Source organism: Nomascus leucogenys, chromosome 4 (genome assembly GCF_006542625.1).
Source record: "Nomascus leucogenys isolate Asia chromosome 4, Asia_NLE_v1, whole genome shotgun sequence".
Taxonomy (NCBI): domain Eukaryota; kingdom Metazoa; phylum Chordata; class Mammalia; order Primates; family Hylobatidae; genus Nomascus; species Nomascus leucogenys.
This window is the reverse complement of record NC_044384.1, coordinates 21113137-21125914: the sequence shown is the minus strand read 5'-3', so window position 1 is coordinate 21125914 and position 12778 is coordinate 21113137. Positions and strand designations below refer to the sequence as shown.

The 12778-nt window shown below is 44.5% G+C and overlaps 1 protein-coding gene across 1 annotated transcript in view; it reads right to left on the bottom strand.

Moving 5' to 3' along the window:
• The window catches only part of ALPK2 (alpha kinase 2), a 124201-nt gene extending 112977 nt beyond the window's left edge, over nt 1-11224 (bottom strand). The window contains exons 1-2 of the mRNA XM_030810094.1: nt 11116-11224; nt 6805-6922 (exon numbers count right to left, since the gene is read on the bottom strand). Of these exons, the coding sequence (XP_030665954.1) occupies nt 6805-6922; nt 11116-11224 (227 nt within the window). The remainder of the gene's footprint in view (nt 1-6804; nt 6923-11115) is intronic.
• Nucleotides 11225-12778: the final 1554 nt, after the last annotated feature.

The window sequence follows — 12778 nt, the reverse complement described above, 5'->3', positions numbered from 1 at the left end:
CTTAAAAAACGAATTGCTGGACCCAGAAAGGGGGAATGAGCAAAACCAGGTCTGAGAATTTCTCTCCCAAAAGCAGGCTCAGAGACCTGTGGTCAGGGAAGAAACCTGTCACAAGTCAGTGGCTTCCCTTCGTCTGCCGTTCTGTTGTCAGGGCCTCGGTGCTGGCTGTGTCCTGTGTCCCTCTCTGTCTCCTTGATCTGACCATGAAACATGTAACAAAAACAGCTTAAAACCTTGTGTCTGGGTGACCACTCTCTGGTTCAATACACATTTCTGAAATTTCAGTGTCTGTTTCCTCCACTGGACTGTGAGTGGGATCATAGAGAACTTTGCTTCCTCTTACTTGGCACTGGATTCTAGAGCATATTAAGTGCTCTTAATGTTTGTTGGATAAATGAATGGTTAAGAATAGACCAAGCTTGGTGGCTCATGCCTGTAATCCCAGCATTTTGGGAGGCCGAGGCAGGCAGATCACCTGAGGTCAGGAGTTCAAGACCAGCCTGGCCAACATGGTGAAACCCCATCTCTACTAAAAACACAAAAATTAGCCAGGCGTGGTGGCATGTGCCTGTAACCCCAGCTACTTGGATGGCTGAGGCAGCAGAATTGCTTGAACCTGGGAGGTGGAGGTTGCAGTGAGCCCAGATCTTGCCACTGTACTCCAGCCTGGGCAACAGTGCGAGACTCCATCTCAAAAACAAAGGATAAAAAAATTATAGGCAAAGGGCAGTCATAGATGGTTTTTTTGAGAAGGATAAAGATACATGCAAATAGATGATTTAAAAGATCAATTAAATTTTCCACAGATAGAAGATGCAGATTACAAAATCTGGCTACAAATTCCACTCATGTGAGTATGCACACCTTGTTGCAATGTGACTTTGCCACTACTCTTCAAAAGTAGTCTATTTTTCTTAAATGTGGGTTGGCCTGTGACTTGCTTTGGCCAAGAGAATGTGAGAGAAATGATATTGGGTGGAACTTATGAGGCCCTGCAGCTCCATGACCTTGGAATGCTGCCCTGAGACCGCCCTGTAAGGAAACCAGTGCCGTCCTCCTGGGGGATGACAGCCCATGTGGAGGAGAGCAAGGCAGCCCAGCCAACAGCAGTGTCCACTGCCAGGCCTGTCAGGGAAACCACACTGGACCTTCCAGCCCAACCAATCCTTAAATGGACTTGAGTGGCATAAATGAGCATGAGAAAGCCAGGGAAAACCAGCAGAGAACCAGCCCGCCAGCCCACAAACCCATGAGAACTAAGAAACTGCTGCTCTACGAGAGCCTACCAGTTTTGTGGTAGTTTACTAAAGTTGCTCAACCTCGGTGCTCCAGACATCTTAGGTCAGAGAATTCTGACTGTGGGGGTTGCCCTGCGTACTGTCCAATGTTCAACAGCAGGTTTGGCCTCCTCCCGCCAGATGCAGTAGCACCCCACCCCCTCCTGTCAGCACAATCCAAATGTTTCCAGACATTACCAAATGTCCCCTGGGGGAAAAACACAAGTGACCCAGGAGACCTTATTGATTTCCCCTTCAAATCCTTGAATAATCAATCGTGAATTTGAGGCAGAGTTGAAAAAAATGTTTTTGCCCCTTGGTCCCTAGACATCTCCCACTGGGTGGTCTGGATGAACTCAGCTGGTGTGTCTGGAACCAACACTGCATTCTCAGATAAACCTGGCCAGTGCTTATGTCCAGGCAGGCAAAAAGCCCTGCCTCTTTTTACGGGATTGCTCAGCTACCCCATGTATTAGCTTCCTAGGGCTGTGTGTAACAAACTACCACAAACTGGATGGCAAAAAGCAACAGAAATTTATTCTTTCACAGTTCTTGTGTCCAAAAAGTCTAAAATCAAGTTGTCGTCAAGCCACGGTCCCTCGAAGGTTCCAGGGAAGACTCTTCTCTTGCCCCTTCCTAGCCTTTGGTGGCTGCTGGCAATTTTTGGCATGTCTCGGCTTGCCGTTGCGTCACCCCAATCTCTGTCTCTGTCTTCCCACCGCCATTTTTTCTCTGTGTGTGTCTCTGTTTTCCGTTTTTAAAAGTATACCAGTCATTGAATTAGGACCCACCCTGTCAGAGGTGTTTGAACCAGAATGACTCCATCTTGAATAGGGGCTGGGTAAACTAAGGCTGAGACCTACTGGGCTGCATTCGCAGGAGGTTAGGCATTCTTAGTCACAGGATGAGACAGGAGGTCGGCATAAGATACAGGTCACAAAGACCCTGCTGATAGATCAGGATGCAGTGAAGAAGTAGCCGAAGCCCACGAAAACCAAGATGGCAATGAAAGTGACCTCTGGTCGTCCACACGGCTCATATGCTAATTATAATGTGTTAGGGCTCATATGCTAATTATAATGTGTTAGGGCTCATATGCTAATTGTGATGTGTTAGGGCTCATATGCTAATTATAATGTGTTAGATACCAAAAGACACTCCCACCAGCACCATGACAGTTTACCAATGCCATGGCAACATTTAGAAGTTACCCTATATAATCTAAAAAATAGGAGGGACCCTCAGTTCCAGGAAATTTCTGCCCTTTTCCCAGAAAACACATAAATTATACAATTCTTGTTTAGCATGTAATCAATAAATAAGTATACTCAGGCGAGCAGCCTACACCGCTGCTCTGCCATTCTTTTACTTTCTTAATAAACTTGCTCCAAATTCTTTCTTGTGTGAGGTTCAAGAACCCTCTCTTGGGGTCTGGATTGGAACCCCTTTTCCGTAATAATCCAACAACCTAATCCAATATGAACTCCTTCACTAATTATACCTGCAGAAATCTTATTTCTAAACAACGTCGCATTCTGAGGCTCCAGGCAGACATGGATTTGGGGGGCACTATTCAACCCTGTATACACTCCATGAGCTGATTGGCTTGTGGTGACTGTGCCGTTCTCCTGGTCATTGTCCCTGCCCGGTGCTCTATGGACCTGTCCCCAGCCCGGCTGATGCCAGGGCAGAGTTGATGAGAGAGCAGAGGGGCTGCTTTGTCCCGCTTTAGCCCAGGCAGGGGCGGAGCTTTGCTGCTCCTGGTGTGTCCTCCGCCCCCTTCCCCTTCCTTCCACCTCCCTCCTGCTGGCTCTCAGCACAGCCATGTGATTGCAACCATCAAAGGAGTCCTCCCTGCTGAGGAGGGGGTATATCTAAGTGCGGGTTCCTGGACAGATTTTTATCTGTTGCTTTGCTGCCTTTCTTTACATTGTGTTCATAAGAGACCACAATTTCCCATTTGTATACACATCGTTGCAATTTGCTTTCATTATGAGGTAGAAAACATCTATTTGCATTTTCCTCCCCACCCCCCAACTCCTACATCTTTTGGAAAAAAAAAAAATTTTTATTTCAAGCTACAGTGCATACCATAATGTGATTATTGATGTTTCTCTCCCTGGGAATGCCTTCTTGGCTTTCCATTTCTCTTCCCTGCCAAGCACACTTGACCCGTGGTAATGTAAAGGTTGCAACAGCAATGATAAATCTCTTCCCCGCCGTCTCACTTGCCTGAAGTGCACTGGTTCATGAGATGAGGACGGCATGAGGAAGAGAATGCAGGGAAGATAGAGAAAATCAAAAGGTTCATAAATACAACCGCAGGGCTCTTAGCCTCCAAGCAGAACTGCAGATTAGATTTGTTAAACCAAAAAAGCCCTTGGGAAACACAGAAACAAGAGCTTTCAAATATCTAAAAACTCAGATTTAATGACCCAAAGACCAAATGTAGGTGAAGAAAAGTACTTTTCTTTGGGCTATGATCTAATCCAGTGGTTGACGGTATATAGCAGGAAATTTTGAGACTAATATTATAACTAACAACTAACTTTTAATCTTTGAAAGGCATTTGCACAAAATACCATTCATTTTCCTCACCAGCATTTAACATACTGGTATAAGTCAAATCACTTTACAGATGAATGCTTAGGACGTAGAGAGTGTCTCATTTTCAGCAAAACACTGGAATCACCTGGTATTCTGATTTAGTTGGTCAAGAGTGAAGCCCAAGCATCAGTGGGTTTTAAAGGCTCCCAAGGTGATACTAATGGGCAGCTAGAATTCAGAACTACCAGTATAAAAAGTCAGAACTTTCCATGATCATTAGTGCCCAGCATACTTACTGCTAAGTAGCAAAATGTGACCACATCTATTATAGGGCTCTACCAACATTTCTTGCATTACAACTGAATACTTTTCCTAGTAGATGGGCTATTTTTCAAAATGGCAGCCCAGGAGCTTGGAAAGAGTGGATTCTGTTGTGTCAAATCTTCAATTTTTATGGAAAGCCACTGCCCTGCTGGATCTCAGAGCAGGCAATGGTGATTCCCTGAACCTTCCACAGGGCAAGTTCCCTCCCCAAGTTTCTCCTCCTGCTTTGACTTGCCCACCTGCCTCTGGGGATTCCTCATGGGCTCCTTATTCCTCCAGTCCTTTATACCCTCATCCTGTATATGGAACATAAAACAGTAACAAAAAATCTCAAATCTTAACACATGTCAAGCTTCTCTTCTGGCTAAAATGTGGGTATAATATTTTGGTTTACTGTGAAACTAAAATTAATCAGGAAATATGTGTTGAGTGCTCAGAGAAAAATAAGCAAGGGTGGGAAACATACAAAGAATTTCAGTGTGTAGATCCTCAAGGATCTTACCAGGGTAGGCAAACTATAGCCCACAGACCAAATCTGGTCCCTCACCTGTTTTTGTAAATAAAGTTTTATTGGTACACAACTATGTTATTTTTTTTAAAGCATATTATCTATGACAGACCTGAATAGTTGTGGCCTATTTTTGCATCTGGCCTGCAAAGGCTAAAATACTTACTATCTGGCCCCTTTTAGAAAAATGTTTGCTAACATCAATCTAGATAAACCAACCACAAAAACAATAGAGAAAGGGAGAGACATAGATAGATGTCCCCATCTATCCTTTTAACAAATATTTATGTTGCAGGCACTGTGCCAGGCTGTAGGGGATGTTTGTGTGAATCAGAGAGGGCTCCTGCCCCCTGTGAGGCCCATAGTCTACTGAACTTGTCATCAATCCTGAGCAATGAATAACCACCAAAAGGGAGGCCTGTGCAACAAGATCAAAGGAGAAGAGAATGTTTGAGGCTGGACAAACCCATGGGTAACTAGAATCTCACCTGTGAACCTTACAGGTGGTTTCTAAGCTGAATGGGATAAAGACGAGGAAGGGGAGACCTCGACAAGGTTGGAATGAAGAAGTGGGAAAGTCCAGGTCATGGTCAAGGGCCAGCAAATACCAATCTGGCTGTCTCCCAAGTATACTGGAGTGGTAAGGGGAAGAATGGCTTTCTTTGTTCACCACTGATCGTCCATACCAGAGTTGACGTTTTGTAAGGGTGTGGACAGTGTTTGTGTTATTTACCTCCATCTCTAGCGTTAAGCAAAATGCTTGGCATATGTAGGTGCCTGAAGAATGTTATCTAAAGAATTAAAGAATAGATGAGTAATGGGTATCTTAAATGTTAGGCTAGATATGCTGTAAATCAGATAAGCATTTCAACTGTGGTAAAATGATCTCTGATGTTTATTATTTATTTACATATTTACTTATTTTTGTGACAGGATTTCACTCTGTTACCCAAGCTGGAGTGCAGTGGTGCAATCATAGCTCACTGCAGCCTCAAACTCCTGGGCTCAGGCAATTCTTCCACCCTGGCCTCTCAAGTAACTGGGACTACAGGCACGAGCCACCATGCCCAGCTAATTTTTCAATTTTTTTGTAGAGATGAAGTCTCACTATGTTACCCAGGCTTGTCTCAAACTCCTGGCCTCAAGCAATCCACCTGCCTCACCGTCCCAAAGTGCTGAGATTGCAGGCATGAGCCACCACCATGCTCAGCCTGTTACTTTAAACGAAGGACTAGATGGGAGATAAGAAAGCTTTTGTGTTCATGAACAACTCCTCTACAATGAAACTTCTACAAGCATTACATTCTTTAACTCTCTCTGTCATCCTTTTGTTTTATAGATGATGAAATTGAGTTTCAGAGAGGTTAAGCAACTGGCCAAGGTCATACAGCAAGAAAATGGCAGATCTGGAACTCAACAAGTCTTTTTTTAAATCTCAGACTCAAGGCTATCAGCACACTCCCATGCCTACCAGTCATTTTCATACCATGCTTTGAAGAACCCTCAGGCTCCTCAGAGCCCCATAATGGCACTGTGAGCAATTTAGTAGCATTGAGGATCAAAAGCACAGACGCCCTACCCAGCTTCACCCAGAGCAGTTCTCATTTTCTCTCCTTTACTTATTGAGTTTCCTGGTTTTATCCAAACAAAAGTTCTTGGAGGAACAAAAAAAATTCGAAATCACTGTACTGGACCATACTACTTCCTAAAATAAAGCCAGGGGATATGGTTTCTAGCCTGAACTCCACCACCAAGGTGCTGTGGGATCATAGCCACTTCTCCTTCTTCCTACCCATGGAAGTTTGGACAATGCTGAGATCCTATCACACTTTCTTCACTTTCCAGAGAGATCAAGATGAAATGAAAAAGCTTATTTAATGGATGGCAATGGCTGGATCACCTTGAATAAAATTCTAGATAAAGCTTAACTCCATTGACAGCAGCAAATTAGGGGAGTATAATTAGTTACTGAGCAGAGCTCAGGACATCGTCATTGCTGGGTGCTTTGGTTGATGCCTGCCAATAGCATCTAAAATTAGGACTCTAGAAGCAAATATGAGCCAATCGTTTGGCCTTACCTCATAGTAACCAGCACATGACAGAATGTAGGGATATTAGTAAACAGCCCACAGGGGTATAGCCACTTACCAAGAGAGATGTAACACATGAATATACTGATTCTCAAAGAATTCATAGTTGGAAACAATGCCACTCCCATCAATGGCCTGACCATTCTTATACCAAGTTACCTCTGGCTTGGGCTGACCTGACAATAAAGAAAGAAAAATATCCTTATTAGTTTAGGTATTTTTAGGAAAAAAAAAAACCATAAAGCTATGAACAAGGATGGACAGTAGGCAACAGGGATGAGGATGATGGATTACATTAGGTGAGGAATTGAAAAGGCTTCTTCTTGCTGATACAAATAAACACATAATTCAGCAGACACTATTGAGCATGTTATGTACCTAAGATGGTGCTGTGCTGATGGGTGGGATACAAAATGAAAAATGCTACCCCTAATCTCAACATGCTATTAAGAAAAATTTTCCAATACTTGGAAATAAGGCAAAGATATGAATAGTATCTTTTTTCAATGTCATATGAAGACAAAGGCCCATCCAAGCGTGATCTTGGGTCGTATACTTTGTTTCACTCAATAACTACTGATTTAAAGTGAAGTTATATGTTAATTTGTAGGTTTTTGTCCAATAGAAATGCAAATAATTTCCATCTAGGAGAAAAGATAACCCTATAAGTTATTGTTTATTGCTCTGTAGGACATTAACCAGTGCTACACCTAACCCAGCAGTTTTACCCCGACATTCCTTTATTAAATTGCCTATACATACCTAGCTCCTCAAACTTTAATAGTTTCTGGTTTCTTCTCTAATTAATGAGTTGAATAAAATCTTTAAAATGTGTATTTCATATTTGCATGGGAATCATTTTACCTTTTTGAAAATTATACTTTAATAGTGCTCAAAGTTAGTGCATTAGTTATGGCACAAAAGAGAGGAGAACAAAGTAGATTTGCAAATGCCACTTTCTTCCTGAGGATGAAGAGTTTGGAATGTGGGCTTCCCAGACTGATGCTGTGCGTATGTTACTGATATCATCACAGAAATTGACCTACACTTTCTCCCTTAGAAGAGATTCATCCTTCCCTGGTGTTCAATAATGGGATGTGATGTTAATGGGCTAATCTGGTAAAACCTCCAGGAATTTCATCCACCCCTTGGGAGTTTTCCCTCTTGTTACAGAGCAGGAAGGTTTCCATTGTGTTCCAAAGAGCTTTCTCATTAGCCTTCATGTCACTGAAAATATGTCAAAATATGCCATATGCACAGGAAGGAAAGCCTGGTATTTGGAAACAATACGCCATTCTTAATCTGTCTTAGGAGCGTTCTTTTATTTCTGCCTTATTTATTGCATGATTTTTGGCGAGCAACTCCAGAGACCACTAAGATGAGAACCCCATGTTCTGGCCGGTCATGGTGGCTCACGCCTATAATCCCAGCACTTTGGGAGGCTGAGGCAGGTGGGTGAATCACTTAAGTCTAGGCATTTAAGACCAGTCTGAGCCACATGGCAAAACCTCATCTCTAGAAAAAATACAAAAGTTATTTGGGTGTGGTGGTGTGCACCTATAGTCTCAGCTACCTGGGAGGCTAAGACAGGAGGATGATCCGAGCCTGTGTGGTCGAGGCTGCAGTGAGCCATAATCATGATTGTGCCACTGCACTCCAGCCTGGACAACAGAGTGAGACCTTGTCTCAAAAAAAAAAAAAAAAAAAAAAGAAAGAAAAGAAATAAAGGAACTCCATAGAAAGAGGAAAGACAAAAGAAGTACAGAAGGAAGAAAAAGTTCGTTAGACCTGCACTTGCACCATGAGCAGGACCTGAAAACGCTGAGTCCCCCTCCCTCCCTCCCTCCCTCTCTGCGTCTCCCAGCTAGGCTGCCGCTGTGCTCATGCCATGAATGTGCTTTTTTGGCAACTGTGGATTTTTCCTCCTTGCCTTCTCCTTCAGGTAAACGCCTGAGAAGTGACCCCAGGGCTTGGAATAGATAGACCTGCATGCAAGGATAAATCCTCCAGCAGCTGCGTGGCTGAGCCTCTTACAGGCATTTGCCTATAAAAAGACACCGAAAAATGGACTTCCCTGAAAAACCATCAAGGGATTTCTGATCATAATTCATTTCTGCCTGTTCTTGTCAACCCTGCGTCCTCCTTTAAGACTGTTTCATCACACTTCTTTATAGGAAGCAGTTAATTCCTCCTTTTTGTGGGTATGTGGCTGTTTTGAAGAAAATATATAAAATGTTCATGAGCTGGGCCTGGGAACTCTTGGATTCCAGTTTTTCATTCAGGCTGATGAGGGCTGATTGATTTCCCCCAGTTTCCTAATGGCTGACTGTTTTTTTCCCCTGTGCAGTATAGATCTGAACAATCGGCCAGAAATGAGACTTGCATAGGGAAGTGGTATCTGGTATCTTGTGGGTGGTTCTCTTTTCTCCTGCCACTTGCTGGAAACCTCACCTGAAAGTCCTCCCCTTGTTTTTGGAACCTACTGTGGGTCATATATTGAGAGCCATCTCCTAAACATTTCAGAAGTATCTGGGCGAGGGGACCACAGCCAAGTTCAGGGGGTGTCCAAACACACGAGGGCTGTGCTCTGAAGACTCAAGGTCAGCTTGCACCGTTCTGTCTGTCTGAATGACGATGGACCATCACGGAGACAGAAGCCTGGGCTTGGAGCGGCTGAGCGCACAGTTCTACACTGCAGCTCCAGGCTGAAATCGAGGTTTTATGACGACTTGTGCTAGCGAAAGGCAGCCGTTTCTGAGGCTCACCCCTCTCCTCTCTGGACTTAGAAAAATGGGATCAGAGACCAACCTGGCCAACATAGCGAAACCCCATTCTACTAAAAATACAAAAATGAGCTGGGCATGGTGGTGTGCATCTGGAATCCCAGCCACTTGGGAGGCTGAGGCATGAGAATCACTTGAACCTGGGAGGTGGAGCTTGCAGTGAGCTGAGATTGTGCCAGCCTGGGCAACAGAGCAAGAGAGACCCCATCTCAAAAAAAAAAAAAAAAAAAAAAGAGCAAGGGGAGAAGAGTTTTCTGTCTGCCCTGAAGAAACACCACTGGCGCCTTCATGTTTTCAAAGGTAGAGACATAATCCAAAAAAGAAAAGAGAACCACCCATGAGGTACAAGATATCACTTCCCTACCCAATTGTTTTAGTTTATGTTCTTTTAATGATAAATCCTTTTACCGTTGGGAGTACCCATATTTGATCAATTCTGAGTTCTTTATTCACCAATCCAGGGGGAATCCCAGTCCCCTGCTTTTTCTCCATTGGTCACCCATTGCCTCCGTTTTAAGATTTTCACTTCTTATTAGCATCCCTGAAGAAGGCGTGCAGAGGAGAGACTAATTTAGCCAGTTTTAAGATATCAGTTAGGGCCAGGCGCGGTGGCTCATGCCTGTAATTCCAGCACTTTGAGAGGCCAAGGCAGGCAGATCATGAGGTCAAGAGATCAAGACCATCCTGGCCAACATGGTGAACCCCCCCCCCCCCCGTCTCTATTAAAAATATAAAAATTAGCCAGGTGAGCCGGACGCAGTGGCTCACGCCTGTAATCCCAGCAGGTCAGGAGTTTGAGACCAGCATGGTGAAACCCCATCTCTACTAAAATACAAAAATTAGCCGGGTGTAGTGGCGGGTGCCTGTAATCTCAGCTACTTGGGAGGCTGAGGTGGGAGAATTGCTTGAAACCGAGAGGCAGAGGTTGCAGTGAGCCGAGATCGTGCCATTGCACTCCAGCCTGGCAATACAGCGAGACCCTGTCTCAAAAAAAATAAAATAAAATAAAAATAAAAAAATTAGCCAGGTGCAGTGGCGTGTGCCTATATTCCCAGCTACTCAGGAGGTTGAGGCAGGAGAATAGCTTGAACCCGGGAGGCAGGGGTGGCAGTGAGCCGAGATCACACCACTGCACTCCAGCCTGAGTGACAGAGAGAGACTCCATCTCAAAAAAAAAAAAAAAAAAAAAATCAATTAAAGAATAACAGAAGAGTTCCATCAATTTACCGAAAAGAAGTGATTCATGCCATTCCTCTGTGCTCCATGAATTTAAACTATGGCTAAGGACACCCAAGAAAGAAAGAAAATTAAGAGTGGATTATCTGAAAAAAATAACCAGTGTGAGAGTTGCCTAACCCAGAACCACAAGGTGAAGTAAAGATCACTAAATCATGTCCAGGAAGTCACTCAAAGAAATCTTTTAGAAACAAATCATAGAGGATGGAATTGCTTCATTGATTACACAGAAAAAAAAAAACTTCCAAGGTAATTTTCCCAAATGATGTTTTAGTAATGCTTTTGTGAGCCAAGAAACCTGGTATGCAGGGAGATTTTAGGGGGTGATTAGCTAGTCTAGAGATGGTTACCAGATATTATGCAGCGAAGCACAGCGTCTGACTTCTCAGGAACCTTCTGGGAAAGCAATGTAGATAAAAAACACAGCGGGGGCCTCTGGGGCCCTTTGGAGTCTGTCATCCTTTCATGCCGCATGAATCTGAAAAAAAAAGTCCCAGACATCACCATTTGTTCTGGGATTTCTCTGGCCTTCTTAGGAATTCCAGAAACCACAGGGTGCCGCCCTGGCAGCTCACTGCATGCTGGCAGGTGGGCAGACTGAAGGTCTTTGGGCAGCCTTTCCAGGCCGTGGTGCTGCTGGTAGGTGGGCTGGATCCTTCTGTATTTTGGGGATGTCCTGTGCATTATAGGACATTTAGCCACATCCCTGGCCTCTACCCACCAGATGCCAATAGCACCCCCACCCCTCCATGTGTGACAATCAAAATGTCTGCAGACACTGCAGGCGGATCGGGGGGTGCCCTGATTGAGAACCACGAATCCTATTGTCCTAGGCAGATCCCAGGGCAGCCAGAGCTCCAGTGGAGAGGGAAGCATCCCATGAGGCTATGGTTAGTGCCACCTCCTCTCATTCCTCTTCCTAAAGTGTCTTCATACTATGCTCAGAAAAGTGTCTTTATGTCTTTGCCTCCAAAAAACATGTCGGTTGTGTTGAAATGATGTCCAGGGAGGAGATATTTTGAAATTAGGATATGACTGCTCCTTCTGAGCACCAGGTGGGTGCCCTAGGGGAAGGCAGGCACTAAACACTTGATTAGTCACCAGATATATTATTTCACTTAATCTCTTTGAAGCTACTTAAAGGATAGTTACTAATGTCTCCTACATTTTACAGAGGCGGAACCTGAGACTCAGAGAGGTTCAACGACTTGCTCAAGATCACACAGCTCAAGCAGCAGCCACCTTGGGGCTGTCCTTCAGGGCTGTGCAGCCTGACACTTTCAATGTGTAAGACACCACTGGAGCTTTGCAGGGCACAGCTTGCACAAGTATGAGCCTGCCCTGAGGGCGCAGGTTGGTCTGAATCCAGAGAACCCTTTCCTTTCCACGCTACCGCTACCGGCAGGTACAAGCTGGCTCCACTTGGCCAGACCTCTCCTTTGTGGAGCCCTGAGTTTAGAAAGGGCATTTAGCTCTGTCTACGCAGTAGCGTCCACTTCTTCACAATGGCAGGCTGTTCTCCCACACCACAGAGCTCAGAGAAAGAAAAGAACCACACTGCAGTGTGGTTAGCCTGAACAGGGAAGGGGCGGTTAGGAACTGCAAATCCTAAATCCAGGGATGCTGAGGGTCCCAAAGCAGACACCTGAGCTAAGCTCTTGGTAGGAGACGCCAAATTAAAGCAGCCACAGCTGTATTGCCAAAGGGACACTCCTTTCCGTATGAGTGTCGGTAGCAGCTTCTTACCCATTTAGAAACAGTTCCTCCCTATTTCTTCCCACTTTTCCAGATTGTCTCAGATACCCTGAGAGACGAGTTGTCAGAGACAAGTTCCCTGAGGACAGTTCAAGGTCTCACCAACACCTAAAAAATCTCCTGATGAGCAGAAGTGAGTAGAGGGAGAAGGAACCTGAGTTCAGGGTCAATGATGTTTGAGGACCCTTGCCGTAGTAGCAGGATGAGCAACATAATAATTTGCAGGGCCCGGTTCAAGATGAAAATGAGGGGTTCTTT